The 24596-nt window shown below is 42.4% G+C and overlaps 1 protein-coding gene across 1 annotated transcript in view; it reads right to left on the minus strand.

Moving 5' to 3' along the window:
• HSPA4 (heat shock protein family A (Hsp70) member 4) overlaps positions 1 to 24596 on the minus strand; it is a 58634-nt gene that overhangs the window by 20362 nt on the left and 13676 nt on the right. Inside the window, exons 2-6 of the mRNA XM_066344147.1 lie at positions 16129 to 16186; positions 11933 to 12073; positions 9472 to 9594; positions 2962 to 3061; positions 2166 to 2299 (exon numbers count right to left, since the gene is read on the minus strand). Coding sequence (XP_066200244.1) covers positions 2166 to 2299; positions 2962 to 3061; positions 9472 to 9594; positions 11933 to 12073; positions 16129 to 16186 — 556 coding nt within the window. The remainder of the gene's footprint in view (positions 1 to 2165; positions 2300 to 2961; positions 3062 to 9471; positions 9595 to 11932; positions 12074 to 16128; positions 16187 to 24596) is intronic.

Below are 24596 nucleotides of genomic sequence, written 5' to 3' on the forward strand. Positions count from 1 at the left end.
ATAGGTTAAATAAGCAATGACATCCTTATGAAGGATTAACGCCAATAAAAACAATCTCTTTGAAGTATGTTAAATGTCATGGGGAGATTTCTAAATCTGTTAACTAAAGAAAAACATGACAGAACTGAAATACGGTGTGTTTCCAATTTTGTTTTCTTAAAAGAGAAGAATGAAACACACCAAACTGTTGAAGATTTTGAGTATGTTTTTCTTTCCACATGGGATCTTTAATAACTAGTATTTTTAAAATTAAACTTTAATTGGAAAACTGACAACCCTTTAACACAAAGCAAAGGCTATCTATGACCACTACCTTCTATTTAAAAGGTTTAAAGTACAGAATTTTAGAAATAATCCTATTAGTAATCCAAGTAAAGTTTAAACACTCAAAATTACAATTGATTCAGTGTTCATAGTTAAAATCACAAACTTCTCATTTTCCAACCACCCCAAAGATTTGTTTTCTATTTTTTTTAAACCCTAAAAATAATATAAACCAGAACCAAGGTGAGTTTTCAGAGTAACAGAACTGTACAAAAAAGAAAAAATGCCTTCCAAACCTAACAACAAACTACTTGTTTGGGATAAATAGACCCCTCCCCAACAATCCCCAAATTGAGGCAAGAAAGCCAATTTAGATCTTGGAACCAAGAACACAGATACACAACCCAAATAAACACTCAAAAATTAAGTGGTTCTTAAGCAAATTCCAGATAAAAATCACCAAGCTAAAATTTTTATATCTTATTGTGGAACTAACATATAGTATATACACCAACAAATTTAACTGTTACTGTGATGAACCTTGGCCCCTCCCCATCTTTAACACTGCTAGACTTCTCTGCATACAAGACTGCTTTCTCCAGAGGTCTAAGATTCCCAGAAACCTAGAATACCACTCCTAGCCTGGTTTCTTTGAGCCATCAAGGTCTAGTTCCTCTATCCTTAGCCCAGAAGGCTCAAAACCGTAAGAGCAAGAAAGAGAATACCTTTATAATAATCTCAATCCTCAGTGTAAAACATCAAGGAACTACATGTTAAATAATCCTTGCCTGACCAGGCAGTGGCACAGTGGATAGAGCATCAGACTGGGACGCAGAGGACCCAGGTTTGAAACCCAAGGTCACTGGCCTGAGCGTGGGCTCATCAGCTTGAGCATGGGCTCATCAACTTTAGCGCGGGCTCATTCAGCTTGAGCGCGGGCTCTCTAGCTTGAGCGTGGGATTATAGACAAGACCCATAATCGCTGGCTTGAGCAAGGGTCACTAGCTTTGCTGTAGCACCCCCCCCATCAAGGGACATATGAGAAAGCAATCAAGAAACAACTAAGGAGGCCCTGGCCGGTTGGCTCAGCGGTAGAGCGTCGGCCTAGCGTGCGGAGGACCCGGGTTCGATTCCTGGCCAGGGCACACAGGAGAAGCGCCATTTGCTTCTCCACCCCTCCGCCACGCCTTCCTCTCTGTCTCTCTCTTCCCCTCCCGCAGCCAAGGCTCCATTGGAGCAAAGATGGCCCGGCCGCTGGGGATGGCTCTGTGGCCTCTGCCTCAGGCGCTAGAGTGGCTCTGGTCGCAACATGGCGACGCCCAAGATGGGCAGAGCATCGCCTCCTGGTGGGCAGAGCGGCGTGCTGGGTGGATCCCGGTCGGGTACATGCGGGAGTCTGTCTGTCTCTCCCTGTTTCCAGCTTCAAAAAAAAACAACAATCCTAATAAGCCTGCAGGTAAGCATTATTTTCTCCATATTAGAGATAAAAAAAATAAGGGCCTGGCCAATTAGCTCCGTCAGAGCGTCATCCCAAAACACCAAGGTTGCAGGTTCAATCCCCAGTTAGGGCAGATATCGGTAGCAAACAATGAATGCACAACTAAGTGGAACAACAAATGAAATGCTTCTCTCTCTCTCTCTAAAATCAATCAATTTAATAAAGAGAGAAAGAAAGCTAAGTAATCTTAAAAGCTTTTTCCTCACACCATGCCAAACTCTTAATAAATAATTTTGGGCTTAAAACTTCTACCCCACCCCTATGTACCTAGTTTCTAGTTCATATGGCTCACAGGAAGTTTCTGTTAGTGAAATAAAATCCTTTAATATTTATTTAAATTGTCTCTCACAAGTTCCTAATTACCACACACTTATAATAATCTTCCAGAAAAAAATATACTTACTTTAAGTTTTCCTCTATTAAATGCACATACAGAAACTTGGTAAGAAGAATGCCCCATGTCTACAAAAACTACATTTCTTGGTTTTTCTTCTAAGGCAGGAAGATCTTGCTTGTAGATTCCATATGCAAGAGCAACTATATAAGAAAAAAATTCAACATAGTATTATCTAAGTAAACTTAAAAATTATTTAAATAGAAAAAAACAGACTCTGTATATAGTGAATGAAGTTGCATCATATGCTATGTTTTAGAAAGAATCAAATTCTTTACAAGTTTTGCATAATTTATTCATGAAGAACATTTACTTTAGAGAGTTAAATGCTGACATTCACTTAGGGTTCCTTAATGTTTCCAAATCCAATTTCCAATTCCAGTGACCTTGGCAATTGTTCCCAAACCACTTCCCCCACTTCCCCAAACATATTTTCCAGGATTTGCTCCACATCTCAACACTCCCACAAACCCTGTCCCTGAAATGCTGCTTTACACCCACTCCTCAGACTCCACCAGTCCACACTTCATAGGAAAGACTACCCTGGAAATTAAAGCGCTGCTCCAACCACACAATAAATGTACTCCTTTCCAAACAACCACATAATTGAATGCCAAAGTAAGTGCTACAAAGATACAGAAAAAGTACTGGTCAGAGGAACTCTTCATTTATGTCAGTGACCAAAACCACTGACACAGGTGTAAGTGCTGTTAGCAAAATAAAAAACACAAAACCTTAGGGTTTTAAGACTCTACAACCTTCAAGATGAAGCAAGTCAAAAATTTGAGTTAATAGTCTCTCTTACCTGCAGTGGTTTCATTCATTAATCTCAGGCAATTGAGACCAGCAATCTGTGTTGCATCCATCACTGACCGTCTTTCTGCATCAGTATAGAAACAAGGAACCTAAAAAAAAAAAAAAAAATTTGAAAGTTTACTGTATTATGAACAGATTCCTCACCTAACACATTGTTGACCACTCAGAAGTTAACTTGTGTTTGCACTTGCATTAGCTATTTTAATTTTTGAAACTCAGGGTGATACAGGATTATTGTATTTGTGACTCTTCGCCATGAGGGTCGAAGTTCGAAATACAGCATACCGTTCTCTAATTCTATATTCTCATGCGGACTCCTTTTCTTCCCACTCCTCCAGGTGTGAGATCGAAGGTACGGTAAACAAAAACAATCACAGTGTCAAGCAGTCTAAACTTGGACTATCTTCTAACATCTCGCGGTTTGAACACACATATCAAGGGTATTGTAAAATCTTTCTTTGTCGTGTTCAATCCTGTTCAGTTTATTAAAAAAGTGACTTTTCTTGATATTTAGGTTTTTACCACAATTATAGTATTACAAAAGTTTCAACCATGATGGATTGTGAAGGTGAAGAACTTTTCAATGAATTATATGTAGACACTATCTGACTGTCCGAGTGATTTTGAAATATACTGTAGTGATGTAGAAATTGATAGTTTATGGGAAGACAGTAATGCTGCGGCCCCCTGAGGCCATTTATCCGGCCCCCGCCACACTTCCGGAAGGGGCACCTCTTTCATTGGTGGGCAGTGAGAGGGGCATAGTTCCCACTGAAATACTGGTCAGTTTGTTGATTTAAATTTACTTGTTTTAAATATTGTCTTTGTTCTATTTTGGTTTTTTTACTTTAAAATAAGATATGTGCAGTGTGCATAGGGATTTGTTCATAGTTTTTTTATAGTCTGGCCCTCCAACGGTCTGAGGGACAGTGAACTGGCCCCCTGTGTAAAAAGTTTGGGGACCCCTGCAGTAATGAGTCAGGTATGAGACCACCAAAATGACAAAAAGGAAATGTAATAAGATCTGATAGTGAAAGTGATTCTGAAGAAGGGAGGATTGAAAATGATATTACACCAACGTTGGAGGATTATTCAAATATTTCGGTGTAAATGTCAACCTTAGTGATCCACGGAGCATCAGGTCTGTGGTCACTGGTATAAAAAAACATCCAACTAGAATGTATAAAGCATGTTCAAAAGGAAAGCCCAGCGATACCAGATATATTTGCAAAACATGTTGTATACCATTACACATAGGTGATTGCTATATAGTATACCACACCAAAAAGTTACTAAAATATGTAATATGTATAAAATATAATATGTAGCAAATATGTACAAAGTTTCAAATTCATTATGTATAAAGTATACTGAAGTTTATTTAGATTGTTTCACTTTCATACTCAATTACAAAAAAACAGATGACGTAACTTCTGCATAAAATTGCCAGTCAACAGCCTGACCAGGCGGTGGCGCAGTGGATAGAGCGTCGGGCTGGGATGCAGAGGACCCGGGTTCGAGACCCCAAGGTTGCCAGCTTGAGTGTGGGCTCATCTCATTTGAGGAAAAGCCCACCAGCTTGAACCCAAGGTCGCTGGCTCCAGCAAGGGGTTACTCGGTCTGCTGAAGGCCCGCGGTCAAGGCACATATGAGAAAGCAATCAATGAACAACTAAGGTGTTGCAACGCGCAATGAAAAACTAATGATTGATGCTTCTCATCTCTCTCCGTTCCTGTCTGTCTGTCCCTGTCTATCCCTCTCTCTGACTCACTCTCTGTCTCTGTAAAAAATAAATAAATAAATAAAAAAGATTGCCAGTCAACAATGTGTTAAGATATACCCGCCAAAAACAGTAAAATCCAGAAACACCCTCAAGCACCTATAGCAATTTATTCTGCATACGATGAAGGAATTTAACAAACCAATATGGAAAAGTTAGATTATTCAGTTAGTATTTGTCCAGATGGATATTTATTTATCCTGAATATCCATTTAGACAAATGGGTAGCCAGCCATACAGAAAATAATAAAGTTGCATTGCTAATGCACATTTTATACCAAAATATTGGTCAAATCAAGGACTTAAATGTTAAAAAAAAATCAAGAGTACCAGACTAAAATTTTAACAACAGTGTAGGAAAGGGTTTTCTTCTTTTTTTTTTTTTTGTGACAGAGAGAGAGAGTCAGAAAAAGGGACAGAGACAGGAAGGGAAAGAGACGAGAAGCATCAATTCCTCTTTGCAGCATCCTAGTTTTTCATTGATTGCTTTCTCATATGTGCCTTGACCGTGGGGCTACAGCAGACTGAGTAACCCCTTGCTCCAGCCAGGGACCTTGGGCTCAAGCTGGCAAGCCTTGCTCAAACCAGATGAGCCCGAGCTCAAGCTGGCAACCTCGGGGTCTTGAACCTGGGTCCTCCACATCCCAGCCCAACACTCTATCCACTGCGCCACCACCTGGTCAGGCAAGGGGTTTTCTAAATATAACAGAAAACCCAGAAGAAAAAGGTATTTTTTGTCTCGTAAAAAATTCTAATGACCAAAATGGGGAAAATATTTGCAACTCACATCATAAAAGTGCAAAGAGCTAATCTAATAAATTAAGACCTACAGATAAAAAAGAAAATTGCTCTACCAGGTATTCAATTAGTTAGAGCACCATCCAGGTACACCAAAGTTGTGGGTTTGATCCCCGAATAGGGCACATACAAGAATCAACCAATGAATGCACGGATAAGTAGAACAACAGGTCAATGTTTCTCTCTCTCTCTCTCTCTCTCTCTCTCTCTAAAATCAATATTTTTTTAAATGGAAAGCATAAACTCAAAATGAAAAAACAGGAACATTTCACAAAAATGGAAATTAAAAATGGCTCTTAAATTTTAAAATGTTCAACTTCATTTCACCTAAAGAGGAAAATATTTTAATGATACCATTACTCTTCTATCAGAATTAGCTAAGGCAGCCCTGCCCAGTTGGCTCAGTGGTAAAACGTCAACCTGGCGTGTGAATGTCCTGGGTTCAATTCCCGGTCAGGTCACTCAGGAAAAACACCCATCTGCTTCTCCTCCTCCCTCTCTTACTTCTCTCTCTCTCTCTCTTCTCGTCCTGCAGTGATGGCTCGATTGGAGCGAGTTGGCCCCTGGCATTGAGGATGGCTCCATGGCCTCCACCTCAGGCACTAAAAAAAGCTCAGTTGCTGAGCAACAAAGCCCGCCCCAAATGAGCAGAGCATCACCTAGCAGTAGGCTTGCTGGGTGGATCCCAATCAGGGTCCATGCAGGAGTCTGTCTCTCTGCCTCCTCTCCTCTCACTGGATTAAAAAAAAAGAATTAGCTAAGGCACCAGTAAGGTGTGCTGGTGAGGTTGAGGTCAAATAAACCCTCTCAGTACATTGCAGGTAGAAGTGTAAATTAGTACAAATTCTTTGAAGAGCAATTAAACAAATTTAAAAATTAAACAAATTTTTGAAGGGCAATTAAACAAATACAGTAGTCCCCCTTATCTGTGGCAGGATATGTTCCAAGAACCCCCATGGATGCCTAAAATTGAGGATAGTATTGAGCCTTAGATATAATGTTTTCTTCCTATATATACCTGTGACAAAGTTTATAAATTAGGCACAGTAAAAGATTAACACCTAATAATAAAATGGAACAATTACACAAAACACTGCAATAAAAGTTGAGTGTGGCCTCATCTCAAAATATCATACATTGTGGATATGCTGGACAAGGGGATGGTTCAGACTGGCAGTCAGAGAAGGACTCAGAACAGCATGCAACTTATAATTTATAAATTGCTTATTTCTGGAATTTTCCATTTAATATATTTGGATTGAGGTTCACTGCATGTAACTGAAACCACAGAAAGCAAAACGACGAATAAAAAGGGGACTACTGAACACATAACCTTTGTCCCAGCAACTGCACTTCTAAGAATTTAGCCTAAAAATCCTACAAATATATAAGAACAAAATGATAGTTGTTCAAGTTTGCTCAGTGCAGCATTCTTTACAATAAAAAACAAAAACCTGAACGTCCAGCAAAAGGACTTGGTTAAGTAAGTACCCCATAAACTGGAGTACCCTGCAGCCACTAAAAGGACTGATGCACTTCCTGACTGCTATGGAACAAATACAAGATAAATTGTCCAAACCTTGTCAAACAAAAAGTGAAAGTAAAAAAGGACCTAGCTATATTTGCTTCAGTACATAAAAACCTCTGGAAAGGTCTGCAAAGTAGTAAAACTGGTACCCTTGGGAAGGAAAACTACGTACTCAATAGCGAGGGTGCTGAAGCTTCCCATAAGCCCTCCTTTCTACACATTTGATTTTTGAACACTGAGCTATTACCTCCCTAAAAATATCAAGTTTATATTTTAATAATCTATAAAACAAAACACACCCAGGCTCTATTTACACAGTGATCAGATACACCACTAGTACCCAAGAGCTAAAGTAGTTACTTTGTAGAAGAGAGTTCACATAAAGTCCAGAGATGCTATCCTTAGAAAGGTCTAATGACAAGGCTGGCCCTTTCCTAGCATCCAGGAACATGAATGATAAACAGTTCCCTAAGTTGATACAAAAATTTCCCTAAATGTTAAGTCACTGTGCCTAAACTATTTCTATAACACATTATGCAGATTACTTACTTTCCTTTTGGAAGTCTGTAATTTTGGTACATACTGACACAGGGTACCTACATGACTGACCCCCAATAGAAACCCTGGACACCTTAAGCTACAGTAAGACCTTCCCTGGTGTATGGTATTTTCATACATGTTGTCACAACTTATTGCTGAAAGAATTAAGTACAGCCGGTAGGACTCCATGAAAAGGGGACTCCCAACAGTGCCCATGTACCTTTCCTTTTGTTGATTTTGCTGTAAAAACCCTTAATTGTAACTACAGCTATATGGGGAGTCTTGTGAATTCTCCTAGCACAGTAGTCGGCAAACCACGGCTCGCGAGCCACATGCAGCTCTTTGGCCCCTTGAGTTTTTAGCAAAGGCCAGCTTAGGAGTACCTTAATTAAGTAAATAACAATGTACCTACCTATACAGTTTAAGTTTAAAAAATTTGGCTCTCAAAAGAAATTTCAATCGTTGTACTGTTGATATTTGGCTCTATTGACTAATGAGTTTGCCGACCACTATCTTAGCAAATTACTGAAACTCAATGCAGTCTTGAGGACCCATGCAAAAACAACTTAACACATCACCATTAAACTTGTTCAAAATGCTGAAAAAGCCACTCAGGCATTCCATCATTTTACATAAATTTTACTTGTACACTGAGCATAATTCAGGACCAATATTAAAGGGACTAGATGGGGAAATGAGGACAAATCTGGTGGACCAATAAAGAGTTCAGGAAAGGCAGAAAGCATCTAAGAAAATGCAGAATCTGTATGGAATCTTTAAGAGAAGTAGCATTTCTATTCTTTGTGCCCCCAGAATGTGTTCCAACAACCATAATCCAATCCCTCCCAACAAATGTCAGTTATGCTTTACTAGCAGCTGAGAACTAAGGACTCCACCAAACAGACTGGAGTAAAAAAGCCACCTAACAGTCCTTGCTTTGTCAATCAATGCACCAATAAGAGAACACAAATAAAATATAAGATAACAGATATAGAATAAGGAAATTTAGTGACAAAGCCAATACAGCTGCCCAAATTCCAACAATTTCTAAGGACTCCATCATACAAGCACAAAGCTACAAACAGCCAGACTAACACCTAAACAGGGATATTAGAAAGATATTGCTCCTTGCCTTTAGTGCTAGATACAGTGACAGCAAAGATTCAGAGATAGAAATGAAGAAAAAGAACATTTCTCATTGAGAATATTCAACTAATTTAACAAATGAGTGGCTACCAAACACTATGCTCAGTGCTAGAGGAAATCCAGGAAGAAGTGGGCTTTGATATAAGTCTTTATTTTATTAGGCAGAGTAACAGATGAGGCCTGAGCAATAACTAGGGGCCAGAAAAGAAACTTAAAGAAAATGAAGACTAGTTTGATAATTTTTTTTTAATTGAGAGGCAGAAGGCAGAGACAGACTACTCCTGCATACACCCTAACCGGGATCCACCCAGCAAGCCCCCGACCAGGTGATGTTCTGCCCATCTGGGGCCGCTGCTCTGTTGCTCTGCAACCAAGCTATTTCAGCTCAGTTGAAGCCAAGGCCATGGAGCCATCATCAGCACCCAGGGCGAACTTTGCTCAAACTATTCGAGCCATGGCTGCAGGAGGGAAAAAGAGAGAGAGAGGAGGAGGGGTGGAGAAGCAGACGGTCACTTCTCCTGTGTGCACTGACCAGGAATGAAACTCTGAACTTCCACACACTAGGCTTCCGCTCTACTGCTGAGCCAACTGGCCATGGCCTAATAAATTCTTAAAATCATACAACCTAAGGCAAAAATGTTATTTGCAGCTAAAATGCAAATGCTTCTTCATGCAAGTTCCCACTAATGAATAGGACTCAAACTCACCGAGACAACACAGTCCACAGCAGGCTTTTTAAGAACACTTTCTGCTGTCTCCTTCAGTTTAGACAAAAGCATGGCAGTCACCTGTTCTGTGGTAAAATTTCGTTCTTCCTCCATATATGTCACCTGCAATAAAATAACAAAAGGATATAGATTTACTACATTTTTTCATGTCCTAAGGTTTAAAATGAGCAATGTCTCACATCATCAATGGAACATTATCTTAAAGGGTAACTAAAGAAAAGTTACCATAGTTTTGGAAGAAAAACTGAAGGTCACTTTTATTTATTTATTTTGTGACAGAGTAAAGAGAGAGGGACAGACAGGAAGGGAAAGAGATGTGAAGTATCAATTCTTCGTTGTGGCACCTTAGTTGTTCGTTGATTGCTTTCTCCTATGTGCCTTGACCGTGGGGCTACAGCAGACTGAGTAACCCCTTGCTCAAAGCAGCAACCTTGGGTCCAAGCTGATGAGCCTTGCTCAAACCAGATGAGCCCACGCTCAAGCCGGCGACCTTGGGATCTCAAACCTGAGTCCTCTGCATCCCAGTTCGTTGCTCCATCCACTGCACCACTGCCCGGTCAGGCTGAAGGTCACTTTTAGCTTTATAACATGGACATGCTACTTGGAGATGAGGCCCACTGTGTAAACAATGTGACAGCCAACAAAACCTGAGACAGGCCCTTGCTGGTTGGCTCAGTGGTAGAGTGTCGGCCTGGCGTGCAAGAGTCCCGGGTTCGATTCCCGGCCAGGGCACACAAAAGAAGCGCCCATCTGCTTCTCCACCCCTCCCCCTCTCCTTCCTCTCTGTCTCTCTCTTCCCCTCCTGCAGCCGAGGCTCCATTGGAGCAAAGATGGCCTGGGCGCTGGGGATGGCTCTGTGGCCTCTGCCTCAGGCGCTAGAATGGCTCTGGATGCAACAGAGTGACGCCCCAGATGGGCGGAGCATCGCCCCCTGGTGGGCATGCCGGGTGGATCCCGGTCAGGCGCATACGGGAGTCTGTCTGACTGCCTCCCCGTTTCCAGCTTCAGAAAAATGGGGGGGGGGGGGGGGGAGGGAACCCTGAGACAATTTACCTGTGCAGAAGCAAACTAGTATAGCTCACCATGAGCCCCACTGCCCTCTGTAAAGGGGTGTACCAGAAAAACCAGTTTACCATCTGACATACTGAGTTTTACTTTTACTATGCTGACTTTATTATCACCTCCCCAGTTAAAATTCTCTCTACCCTGAGAACACGGTTTTACTCTAATTCATTCACTGCTATAACCCTAGCACCTGACAGACCCAAGAGAATAAATGCTTGGTGAATTAAGGAATGATTAAAGAACAAAGCTTCAAAATGTCCTACACCCTGGATGAAAGTCTGTAACTTTGACAAGAGTTGCAAACTTTAAATGTTGAAAGGTTGCCTAGGATAAACCCCATCCCATGTATATCCCAACTACAATCCAGACCAGAAAACAGCACTATCTTCTTTTAATCTGCTGCTCCAAAGCAGCTTGAAAGCTACTTGCTCCTCACCTCCTTGCTCCCCATCCAAACCATAAATGTATTCTGGTTTACAGACTAACAGTTTCTCGTTTTACTGCATGATAAAGATGGGAAAATAACCTTCCAGCCTCTTTCTAAGCTACCTCTTCTTCCCTATTTGTCTAGTCTTAGTCAACTCCTCCACCCTTGTACTTAGATCCACTTAACTCCCAGGTCTTCTCCCTAGTATCTTTCTTCTTTGGCTCTTGCAATGGTGGACTAAATTTGCCAATATCTGTCCTATTTTTTTCTTAATAAGTATCCCCCACCACCATTTCCTCACCTCCTTCCTTTCTCCTTCTCAGCTTTACCCCTAACTAGGTCATTCAAATTGTTTTGAGATTATTGCCCCAGAAATCCTAAGTAAACCCAAGGATCAATCTTTAGTTACCAGAATTCTTCACCTCTAACTTCAATTGATTCTCGGCTATAATGGCACAATCGACTACCTTTTCTCCCAATTCTCACCATCTCTTGGATTTTAGCCTATTCCTATGATTCTTATTTTTCCAAATGGAATGCCTCAAACACCAATTCTCCTCTCTAAACTTACTTGCCTGGAAAGCTCAACCACCTCTTAGAGTCTCCTTACACTTCTGAGTGCTAGAGAGGCAATGCCATGCCCCCTACTATTCCTCAGCACATTTCTTTTGAAAGATTAGTTCACTGCATGCTTCACAGAGAGACTCTTCTAGATAACCCAGAGATATCAAAGACTAAACTCCCTTTTCCTAAAAAAAACTCTTTTCCAATCTAATTTATAATGTTAAGAGTATGCCCATACATTTGGCTAGTAACTTAAAAGTATGGATTTCTTTGCCTGCTCTTCGCATTTTCTTGACAACACAAAATCAGAACGATGATAATATATACACTGTCTTAATGAAATAAAATGCTGTATTTTAATCACAAGGAACTTGAGAACCTTACCTTTATACCTGTTAATCCAGTGGGCAAATGAACAATATCATATGCAAGGTTAGATTTTTCTGCCTCTACAAATGGATCAGAGAATGCTCGGCCATGAAATCTTTTAAATCCTTGGACTGTGTTCTTTGCATTAGAAATGATCTAAGAGAAAGGATATCAGAGTCAAAGAGTAGAAAGACTGATACAATTTAACTTAGGAAAGAAGAAATTCAACATCAGATTAAATTAGCATTTTAACTCCAAAGTTTCCGAGTTTCAGTTTTCTTCAGCACTAAACCTTTCCAAATGATGCCTGCTAGCATGTGAAGTGGGGCTTAAGGGGTGAGGGACATGAACCGTTCCCTCACAAAGACCACACACCAGCTTGTCCTGCTTCTCCGCAAAGACAGGTCATTACACTTATGAAAGTATTTTCTTTCTTATACTTCTAGTCAACGTTGACATGAAATGATTTTTATTCTTTAAAAAGTATCCACAGTTTATGATTCAATCTTTCCAGGAGTCAGTTTGGAACTATGTGTCAATTCAGAAATTCTAGTGAAAGAACCATAAATGAAAATCAATGACACTAGTACACAAAGATAAATGCAAAAAGATATTGACAGAGTATTATTTATAATACCAGAAGACTAGAAATAGCCTTAGTGTGTATGGATAAATCAAGTGTGGTATATCCATATAGTAGTCAAGATTATTTTACGAGGTTGGAAGCCAAGTACCTATATAGTATGACCTCACTTTTGGGGGGGGGGGGGGTACATATTTATATGCTTAGAAAGAATGCAAAAGGCTATGCATTAAGATACTAACAGTAATTTCTGGGTAGTAGAAGTACAGTAACTTTCTAGTTCCCTCAAGTATTAATCCTTTTTTTTTCTCTACAATAAACTATTATAATTTATGAAAAAAATACTGGCAAAGACATTCCAAAATATTCAAGACTGAACTTGTGCCTAAGATTTACACTGCAGGAGTTGAGTGTGCCAGGCCCCAAGGAAAAGCTGCAGAGCTCCTCTGCATCTGGTATGTCAAAAGGCACACACAGCCCTGGCCAGACAGCTCAGTTGGTTGGAGTGTTGCCCTGATGTGCAAAGGTTGTGGGTTCAATCCTGGGTCAGTGTACATACAGGAACAGATTGATGTTTGTCTCTCACTCTCTCTTCCTAAGTCAATAAGTAAAAATATTTTTAGGCCCTGGCCGGTTGGCTCAGCGGTAGAGCGTCGGCCTAGCGTGCGGAGGACCCGGGTTCGATTCCGGCCAGGGCACACAGGAGAAGCGCCCATTTGCTTCTCCACCCCTCCGCCGTGCTTTCCTCTCTGTCTCTCTCTTCCCCTCCCGCAGCCAAGGCTCCATTGGAGCAAAGATGGCCAGATGGCCCGGGCGCTGGGGATGGCTCTGTGGCCTCTGCCCCAGGCGCTAGAGTGGCTCTGGTCGCAACATGGCGACGCCCAGGATGGGCAGAGCATCGCCCCCTGGTGGGCAGAGCGTCGCCCCATGGTGGGCGTGCCGGGTGGATCCCGGTCGGGCGCATGCGGGAGTCTGTCTGACTGTCTCTCCCTGTTTCCAGCTTCAGAAAAAATGAAAAAAATATATATATATATTTTTAAAGAAAGGCAAACACAGAGGTCTTTTTGTAAAACAATGTCAGGTCCTGCTTCAGTAAGCTGCCAAATAGAAACTCAGTAACACAATAACTATGTCAACTTAGAACCAGGCAGCCAGTTTAGTACAGTAACTATTCTCAATAATGAAAGCAAATTTAAAAAACAGGAAGAATTCAATGAAACTTTAGAAGACATTTCAAGATAGCTATGTACTTGCTATCTACTGCCTCCTAAAATTATCTTGAGCTTCTGAAAATAAGGTTATAAAACACCTAGTTTAATTAATAATCAACTGATCCTAGCCAGGTAGCTCAGTTGGTTAGAGCAGTGGTCCTCAACCTTTTTTGGGCCACGGACCGGTTTAATGTCAAAAAATATTTTCACGGACCGGCCTTTAGGGTGGGACGGATAAATGTATCACATGACCGAGACAAGCGTCAAGGGTGAGTCTTAGACAGATGTAACACAAGGAATCTGGTCATTTTTAAAAAATAAAATTGTTCAGACTTAAATATAAATAAAACAAAAATAATTTAAGTTATTTATTCTTTCTCTGTGAACCGGTACCAAATGGCCCACAGACCAGTACTGGTCTGCGGCTTAGGGATTGGGGACCACTGGGTTAGAGCATCATTCCAAAACACCAAGGTTGCAGGTTTGATCCCTGGTCATGTCAGGGCACATGTAAGAATCAATCAGCCTGACCTGTGGTGGCGCAGTGGATAAAGCGTCGACCTGGAATGCTGAGGTCACCGGTTCGAAACCCTGGGCTTGCCTGGTCAAGGCACATATGGGAGTTGATGCTTCCAGCTCCTCCCCCCCCTTCTCTCTCTCTGTCTGTCTCTCTTCTCTCTCTCTCTCTCTCCCTCTCTCTCTCTCCTTTCTAAAATAAATAAAATTAAATTAAAAAAAAAAAAAAAAGAATCAATCAATAGCCCTGACTGGGTGGCCCAATGGATGGAGCATCATCCCAGCACACCAAGGCACTGGTTTGATCCCTGATCAGGGCACAGAGGAGAAGCAACCAATGAGTGCACAGCTAAATGGAATAACTAAGTATGGAAAAAAGTTGATGCTTCTCTCTTTAAAAAAAAAAAAAAAAGGCCCTGGCCGGTTGGCTCAGCGGTAGAGCGTCGGCCTGGCGTGCGGGGGACCCGGGTTCGATTCCTGCCCAGGGCACATAGGAGAGGCGCCCATTTGCTTCTCCACCCCCCCCTTTCCTCTCTGTCTCTCTCTTCCCCTCCCGCAGCCAAGGCTCCACTGGAGCAAAGATGGCCCGGGCGCTAGGGATGGCTCCTTGGCCTCTGCCCCAGGCGCTCAAGTGGCTCTGGTTGCGGCAGAGCGACACCCCGGAGGGGCAGAGCATCGCCCCCTGGTGGGCAGACCATCTCCCCTGGTGGGCGTGCCGGGTGGATCCCAATTGGGCGCATGCGGGAGTCTGTCTGTCTCTCCCCGTTTCCAGCTTCAGGGGAAAAAAAAAAAAAATCAATGAATGCATAAATAAGTGGAACTAATCAATGCTTCTCTCTCTAAAAATCAATAAATTTAAAAAAATTTTAATTCATAATCAACTGGCCAACCACCATTTTCATAGGCTTATAAATTTTAGGCCCTTCTCAGTCCAGAAAAAAAGACAGGTATGTATTCTATATTTTGCTCCAGATTGAACCATAAAATCAAACATGCAACTCCTTAATTTCACAGCAACATCAGATATTCAGGGTAAAAGAACTCGTAGGATTCTGCTCCTCTGGTTACTCAGAAACCAGCTAATAAGTCAGATTCCTCATCATCCCTGGCTTGTTGGCTCAGCAGTAGAACCCGGTGTGTGAAGTCCTGGGTTCAGTTCCCAACCAGGGTACACAGGAAGCGCCCACCTGCTTTTCCACCCTTCCTCTTCTCCCTTCTCTCTCTCTCTTCCCCTCCCGCAGCCAAGGCTCCACTGGAGCAAAGTTGGCCCAGGCGCTAAGAATGGCTCCATGGCTTCCCCCTCAGGTGCTAGAATGGCTCTGCTTGCAACGGAGCATCACCCCAGATGGGCAGAGCATCGCCCCCTGGTGGGCATGCCGGGTGGATCCCGGTCGGGTGCATGCAGGAGTCTCTCTCTAGCTCCCGGCTTCTCACTTCAGAAAAATACAAATAAATAAATAAATAAATAAGTCGGATTTCTCATTTACAGAGTAAACTAATGGCAAGTTAATGTACTACTTCTACAAGTATGCTTTCCTTCCTTGAGAACCTTGATTAACAAGATCAAATCTAGAGCAACACTTACCCTCAATATTAGTAAGAAAGGCCAGTGAGATAACTTTAAGGAGCATTTAAAACATCAAGAAACAAGCAAGCCTTGCTTAAACCAGTTCTGGGTAAAATACATCCTTGTAATTTGCATACAGCAGACTATACTGTCCATGCTCCTCACTTGAGCATGTGCAAACAGAGATCCTTCAGGTCCGTCTCTCAGCTCTGTGAACGCCTAGGGCCCACCAGAGCAGACACAAAATGGGCACTCGAATGGCTGCTGAATGGAAGTGTGGACAAACCATAAAAATAAGTTGCTTTAGGGAAAAAAAAAACAAAACTATACCTACCTGGCTTTTAGCTGCTGCTCCAATTGAACGATTCTTAGGACCGAAAGAAATGCAAGCCCTAGAAGATAAACAAACAATTCAATGTTTAACCTTAATGCAACATCACACCCAAAACCATATCAGGCAAGATTTCTGAGTCTTTGCTAAAATGCCATATATTTAGAAGCACACAGTAAATTTATTATTTTAACCTTTATATTGAGTAAAATTTTCCATGAAATGGGCTACCTCTCAGAATAATAAAAGTCCTATTATTTGGCCCTGGCCGGTTGGCTCAGCGGTAGAGCGTCGGCCTAGCGTGCGGAGGACCCGGGTTCGATTCCCGGCCAGGGCACACAGGAGAAGCGCCCATTTGCTTCTCCACCCCTCCGCCGCGCTTTCCTCTCTGTCTCTCTCTTCCCCTCCCGCAGCCGAGGCTCCATTGGAGCAAAGATGGCCCAGGCGCTGGGGATGGCTCTGTGGCCTCTGCCCCAGGCGCTAGAGTGGCTCTGGTCGCAATATGGCGACGCCCAGGATGGGCAGAGCATCGCCCCCTGGTGGGCAGAGCGTCGCCCCCTGGTGGGCGTGCCGGGTGGATCCCGGTCGGGCGCATGCGGGAGTCTGTCTGACTGTCTCTCCCTGTTTCCAGCTTCAGAAAAATGGAAAAAAAAAAAAGTCCTATTATTTAAATGTTGAAGTTTTATGGGATGACCACCTGTCTGAACTATTACAGGGAGGTAGACTAGTCAGTCTCCACTATGTTCTAATTCTTCAAGTCTGGTGTTCCAAATCCCAACATAAAATAATGTACCTTCCTGGCCCTGGCCAGATAGTTCAATGGTTAGAGCATTGTCCCAAATTGCAGAGTTTGCCAGTTCAATCCCTCCCTAGTCAGGGCACACAGGAACAGAACAATGTTCCTCTCTCTCTCTCTCTCTCTCTCTCTCCACCCCCTCCTTCCTCTCTTACTAAAATCAATATTTTTTAAAAATAAATATAAAACAATATACCCTCATATCGATTCATCAATTAAATCTTCCTTGTTTTTAAAAATGTTACAGGCACTAGCCAGATAGCTTAGTTGGTTAGAGCAGTGGCCGGCAAACCGTGGCTAGACTGAGGACACTTTTAGCAAACGCCAGTTCAGGAGTACCCTAATTAAGTTAATAACAATGTACCTACCTATATAGTTTAAGTTTAAAAAATTTGGCTCTCAAAAGAAAGTTCCATCATTGTACTGTTGATATTTGGCTCTACTGACTAATGAGTTTGCTGACCACTGGGTTAGAGCATCATCCTGATACGCCAAGGGTGCAAATTCAATCCCCAGTCAGGGCGCATATAAAAATCTACCAATGAGTCTGACCTGTCATGGTGCAATGGACAGAGCCTTGACCTGGAGCGCTGAGGTTGCCAGTTCAAAACCCAAGCCTTTCCCCATCAAGGAACATACAAGAAGCAATCAATGAACAACTGAAGTGTAGCAACTACGATCTCACTCCCTCTTTCTCTAAAATCAATGAATAAAAATTTAAAGAAAAAAATCAACCAATGAATAAGTGGAACAACAAATCAATGTTTCTCTCATTCTCTCTCCCTTTCTCTCTAAAAACAATGGAGAAAAAAAAAAAAGTTTTTAAAAGCCAGCTTAGCCTAACCAGGCGGTGGCACAGTGGATCGAGCGTCGGACTGGGATGCAGAGGACCCAGGTTCAAGACCTCGAGCTCGCCAGCTTGAGCGTGGGCTCATGTGGCTTGAGCAAAGCTCACCAGCTTGGACCCAAGGTTGCTGGCTCGAGCAAGGGGTTACTCGGTCTGCTGAAGGCCCACAGTCAAGGCACATATGAGAAAGCAATCAATGAACAACTAAGTGCCACAACGAAAAACTGATAATTGATGCTTCTCATCTCTCTGCATTCCTGTCTGTCGGTCTCTATCCCTCTCTCTGACTCTCACTCTGTCTCATTCTCACTTCTGAACACATTCTTCCAAATCACCAATTCATATACTGCCTGCTGGTTTGATCTATCTGCTGCTTATTTGAGAAAGCAAAACTGAAACCTGCTTAAAGGTACAACTACTTTAAAATACTTAAGTATTTAAAATACTTAAGTGCTTAAGCTTAGTCAGTTATACTCGAGTTGATGCTTTACCTATCATAGCTCCTATGCATCATCTTATGTTTTTCATTCTGTTTAATCCTTCTGGAACCTTGCCCCATGTTCATTTTACTCTCAATCACCTCCCTTTATAGTAGCTGCTTTCTCTCAAGCTACAGGATCAAATTCACTCACATCAAAAAAAAAAAAATCCCAAAAGATAAAGATCCTCCTAGAGTCCATTTTCCTCTCAAGCTAGAAAAACCCCTCTTCCTTCTGCTTTAATTATGACTGCAGAAATTGCTTACGAGAACGATCCCATTTAATCCTCATAGGCATCCTATGTTTTCCTCATTTTATAAGAAACTGAGATCAAAAGGGTATTAATAAGTATATTTACCCATGGTCATGTAAAGTGAAAGGAATGGAGTCAGATCATGTCTCCGTACTTTACATCCTAGCTCTGACCTTCTCTAGTCTCCCAGTAACCCTAGTTCTTTCAATTTAGCAGAGTAAGAAATAAGGCTCTGGAGCCATACTGCGTTGGTCCAAGTCTGACAATATTAGATGACCTATTAACTGAGTAGAATTTACTCCAATTTACTAGCCCTATGCAAAGTGGAAGAATATTGGGCCTCTCTGTGCCTCCATAGAACCCCTGTGAACCAATCGAACCAATCTCCCAAGCGCAGTTACAGGCAGCTGTGCTCTGTATAAATATGGTTTAGCATCAGGGGTAGTCAACCTTTTTATACCTACCGCCCACGTTTATATCTCTGTTAGTAGTAATATTTTCTAAACGCCCACGGGTTCCACAGTATGGTGATTTATAAAGTAGGGAAGTAACTTTATAAAATTTATAAAGCAGAGTTACAGCAAGTTAAAGCAAATAATAATAATTACTTACTAAGTACTTTATGTCAGATTTTCACTGTTTGGCAGAATAAATCTTTATAAAACCTACTATAGTTAAATCTATCTTTTTATTTATACTTTGGTTGCTCCGCTACCACCCACCATGAAAGCTGGAGCACCCACTAGTGGGCGGTTAACTACCACTGGTTTAGCTTGAGGTTTCATCACATTTCCTCTGAACCTTAAGCCCTGTGGGCCTAGAGCATACTGGGTTTAGCCCCTCAGGAAGCACAGGTGTCAAGTTCAGCCCACCTGCAAATATACCAATATCACTAAAAATTTTTTTACATTTCCTCAGTACCACTTAAATCTCTCCTATCACACACAGCCTATACTGCCCTTTAGGAAATTTCCCAAGGGCAATCTCATGCACTCCACTCACTCTTTCCACTCCTAAGCCTATTGACTGGTAAAACTACATCTTTTTAAAAACTACCCAGATTAAAATTTTTTATTGAATTTTATTGGGCTGACATTGGTTAATAAAATTATACAGGTTTCAGGTGCACAATTCTATACTACATCATTTGTATATTATTGTACTGTGCGTTCACCACCTGAAGTCAAGTCTCCTTCCATCACCACTGATCCCCTCCTTGCCCTCTTCTAGCTCCCCCTACCCCCTTTCAATCTGTAATCAACATACTGTTGTCTGAGATTATTTTTGTTTAATCCTTTCATCTTTTTCACCCAGGCCTCCCCTCTGACAGCTGTCAGTCTGTTCTATTGTTAATTTATTTTGTTCATTTTAGTCCACATATGCGTGAATCATAGTGTACTTGAGATTTTCTAATGTGTATACTGCTAATACCCCAATCCAAACATAACTAAAGACAATGTTAATTATCTTCCATTGTTTCTTGCAGCCCTTTTATCTTAAGTGAAAGAAAGGGAGATAATGAGACTAACTCCCACATGCACCTCAACTGATCCACCTAGCAATATCAGACTGGGCGAAATCAACTGAGCTATCCTATCTTCAGCACGAGGGGGGGGGGGTTTAAACCAATCGAGCCACTGGCTGCAGGAGGGGAGGAGATAGAGGGTAAGAGAAGCTGATGGCCGCTTCTCTTAGATGCCCTGAGCAGGATTTGAACCCAGGACATACATTCGCAGGGCCATCGCTCTATCCACTGAGCCAATTGGCCAGGGCCTACAGCCCTTCTTTCAAATCTCCTTCTCAAAACAAGTTCTGAGTACTAGCTATAAGAACAAACATTAATATTCCCAACTTTCCTGTATGTCTGTTGAAGATGGGTTAATTTCCTATTCTACCTAGGTAATTCTAGAAGTAAGGGCTTCTAATTACCTTTCCAAGAAAACCAATTACAACAAATAAAGCCCAGATTCCTTTATGTGGAACCTAATGTCTCTCACTGTCGCAACCCCATAACCCCTTCTTCCAGCTGCACCTTAAAACACATAGTGACCCAACAAATTAAACAGTCTTCCCATCTCCCTGCTTTGCTCATACCACTTTTGCCACCTGAAATGCTCTGGTACCTTCTCAATCAGTCATCTTCCAGAAATATCACCCACTTTGTCTGTGAAGCCTTCCCAATCCCCCTAAAGTAAAAATTAATCATTCCTACGTCTTCAAACTTGTTAGATTTTGGGCTATACAAATGTAGAGTATCTGCATCATCACAGAAATGTTCTGTGGTACAAAGCTGCTCTAAGTAGCCTGACCAGGCGGTGGCGCAGTGGATTAAGAGCATCGGACTGGGATGCGGAAGGACCCAGGTTCGAGACCCCCAAGGTCTCCAGCTTGAGCGCGGGCTCATCTGGCTTGAGCAAAAAAATAAAAATAATTTTAAAAAGCTCACCACCGAGTAACCCCTGGCACGAGCAAGGGGTTTCTCTGTCTGCTGAAGGCCCACGGTCAAGGCACATATGAGAAAGCAATCAATGAACAACTAAGGTCTCGCAACAAAAAACTGATGATTGATGCTTCTCATCTCTCTCCATTCCTGTCTGTCCCTATCTATCCCTCTCTCTCTCTGTCTCTGTAAAAAAATTAAAAAAAAAAAAAGTTGCTCTAATATTTTCCTTGAAATCATTAACATTTTTACTTTTAAAATCTACTTCTGCCGTTTTAATAATAGTATTAGTGTTTCCTATATCTTAAAAAGTTGAATAGAAGTTTTTTTGTTTTTTGGGGGTTTTTTGTATTTTTCTGAAGCTGGAAACGGGGAGGCAGTCAGACAGACTCCCGCATGCGCCCGACCGGGATCCACCCGGCACGCCCACCAGGGGGCGATGCTCTGCCCATCCGGGGCGTCGCTCTGTCTCGACCAGAGCCACTCTAGCGCCTGGGGCAGAGGACAAGGAGCCATTCCCATCACCCGGGCCATCTTTTGCTCCAATGGAGCCTCGGCTGCGGGAGGGGAAGAGAGAGACAGAGAGGAAGGAGAGGGGGAGGGGTGGAGAAGCAGATGGGTGCCTCTCCTGTATGCCCTGGCCGGGAATCGAACCCGGGACTTCCGCACGCCAGGTCGACGCTCTACCACTGAGCCAACCGGCCAAGGCCAGAAGTTTTTTATTTTTTATTTTTTTTGTATTTTTTCTGAATTGAGAAACAGGGAGACAGAGAAACAGGTTCCTGCATGCACCTGACCAGGATCCACCTGGCATGCCCACTAAAGGACGATGCTCTGCCCGTCTGGGGCGTTGCTCCATTGCAACCGGAGTCATTCTCTGAGGCGGAGGCCATGGAGCATCCTCAACACCTGGGCCAACTTTGCTCCAATGGAGCCTTGGCTGCAGGAGGGGGAGAGAGAGAGAGAGAGAGAGAGAGAGAAAGAGAGAGAGAGAGAGAGAAAGGAGAGGGGGAAGGGTGGAGAAGCAAATGGGCACTTTTCCTGTGTGCCCTAGCCAAGAATCGAACACAGGACTTCCACATGCCAGGCCAACGCTCTACCACTGAGCCAAACGGCCAGAGCCTTAAATAAAAGCTTTTTATCAGTTCAAATTATTCATATTTTTGGTCTTTGCATACACACACTACAAACAGTTCCCAACTTCTCACAAAGCAATCAAATGTCACTAATGAAACATCAATCTTCACCACATAATACATACAGCTGCAACACCTCAAACAGGGTACACAACTCTTGCAAAGTATAGGCAAAGTCCATACTTTTTTTACCATATCACAGAAAATCATCAACATAGTATCCTGCATAATTCTTACATTATAACAGTAAGCCAACTACTGCACCAAAGAAAGAAATCCTTAGGGGAAAAAAGAAAAAAAGAAAGAAATCCTTAGCTTTCCACTTTGCCATCAACTTGATTGAGATGAAGATACATGCACTAAAAAGATCTAAGACTCTAGTATCAAGACAGTCTGGGTCTGTCCAAATCCCTTCTCTGCTTTTCTAGCTTTCTAACTGTGACCTCTCTGTTGCTTAATCACTCTCAAATTCAATTAATCATCTTGAAAATGGAGAAATTACAGCACCTCCCTCATATGGTTGCTTTAAGATTAAATTTTGTTGATCTACTTTTATATCAGAGACTAGCACAGAATAAATAAAATATTAGCTATTATTATAGCTTCAGTGAAGCACTGGTCTGAGTTTCATAAAAAAATACCAGCCCTGGCCAGTTGGCTCAGCGGTAGAGCGTCGGACTGGCGTGCGGGGGACCCGGGTTCAATTCCCGGCCAGGGCACATAGGAGAAGCGCCCATTTGCTTCTCCACCCCCCCCTCCTTCCTCTGTCTCTCTCTTCCCCTCCCGCAGCCAAGGCTCCACTGGAGCGAAGATGGCCCGGGCGCTGGGGATGGCTCCTTGGCCTCTGCCCCTGGCGCTCGAGTGGCTCTGGTCGCGGCAGAGCATCACCCCTGGTGGGCGTGCCGGGTGGATCGCGGTCGGGCACATGCGGGAGTCTGTCTGACTGGCTCTCCCCGTATCCAGCTTCAGAAAAATACAAAAAAAAAAAAAAAACCAACCAACCAGTTTGCTATGAAAGTTCTGCTTCACCTTCTCACACTGTCCACTAGAATCCAGTCAGCCATCTTTAAAATCATCTACCCATGAGAAATAAAAAATCCTACTACTTCAATTTAAAAAGAACAATTTAATGATGGTCAATATGTCAAACAGCACATATTGACAGATACTTCAACCTAAAGGCTTACACACTTACACAAAAGTGAAGAGAGCCCAAAAATATTCAGTTGAGTATTAGTGCCAGCACCAGGACCTAGTTCAGTTCTTTCTAGTGCAAACTCACTGTAGAAAAATTAGAAAACAGGCCCTGGCCGGTTGGCTCAGTGGTAGAGTGTCGGCCTGGCGTGCAGAAGTCCCGGGTTCGATACCCAGCCAGGCAAACAGGAGAAGCGCCCATTTGCTTCTCCACCCCTCCCCCTCTCCTTCCTCTCTGTCTCTCTCTTCCCCTCCTGCAGCCAAGGCTCCATTGGAGCAAAGTTGGCCCGGGCGCTGAGGATGGCTCCATGGCCTTTGCCTCAGGCTCTAGAATGGCTCTGGTTGCAACAGAGCCATGCCCCAGATGGGCGGAGCATCGCCCCTTGGTGGGCAGGTCGGGTGGATCCCAGTCGGGCGCATGCGGGAGTCTGTCTGACTGCCTCCTCGTTTCCAACTTAAAAAAATACAAAAAAAAAAATTAGAAAACAACAAAGTACAAAGAAGAAAACAAAGATTGCAGTAACTGTAATTCCACAACTATCTCCTACGCACCGCAGATGGCCACAATTAGCATTTAGATAAATACTTCTAATACAGGAAACCTCGTTTCATAGCACTTCACTTTACTGATGTGTTTTATACAAACTGAAGGCAAGACCCTCCACCAGCAAAAAGATTACAACTTGCTTCATGGCAGTACTACCTTTATTGCAGTGGTTTGGAATCAAGTCCATAATATATTCAAGGTATGCCTGTAATTATATAAGTACTAAAACAGACTAGATACAAAACTCCATTCAGGCTGTTTCTCCTCAACGCATCCTGTGAAAAGTCTTCAGTGGCTCAATTATTCCGTCAGGATAGTAACACAGAATACATACGACAAGATATTTAAAGGCAACATATCTACTGCCGTCCATTCACCAGGAACTTCTCAACTTTGCACACAGCCTGTATCCAGTCCCCGCTTAACAGCAGGAAGCTTCTCTTTCATCCAGGTCAAACTCCCTGGTCCCACAGCTTTCATTATTAAGCCTTCATATGCCAGACAATAAGCTAAGCATTCTACATTTAATTCTCCCAAATACACTCTCACAAAGAAACTATTACTGACCCAATTTTATAATGAAGATCTGACTCAAGGATTCAAAATGAGGACTATTGAACTCCAAATCTCATACATGCATACTTCAGTAGTGCCAACCAAACCCATTTAATTAATGCCTACTTTTTTCTACACCTTCCCTCAGACTCTCCACATTCTTTCCTCCATGTATTCTTTTTTTTTTTTTTTTTTTTTTTCATTTTTCTGAAGCTGGAAACAGG

This window comes from Saccopteryx leptura, chromosome 6 (assembly GCF_036850995.1).
Source record: "Saccopteryx leptura isolate mSacLep1 chromosome 6, mSacLep1_pri_phased_curated, whole genome shotgun sequence".
NCBI lineage: Eukaryota > Metazoa > Chordata > Mammalia > Chiroptera > Emballonuridae > Saccopteryx > Saccopteryx leptura.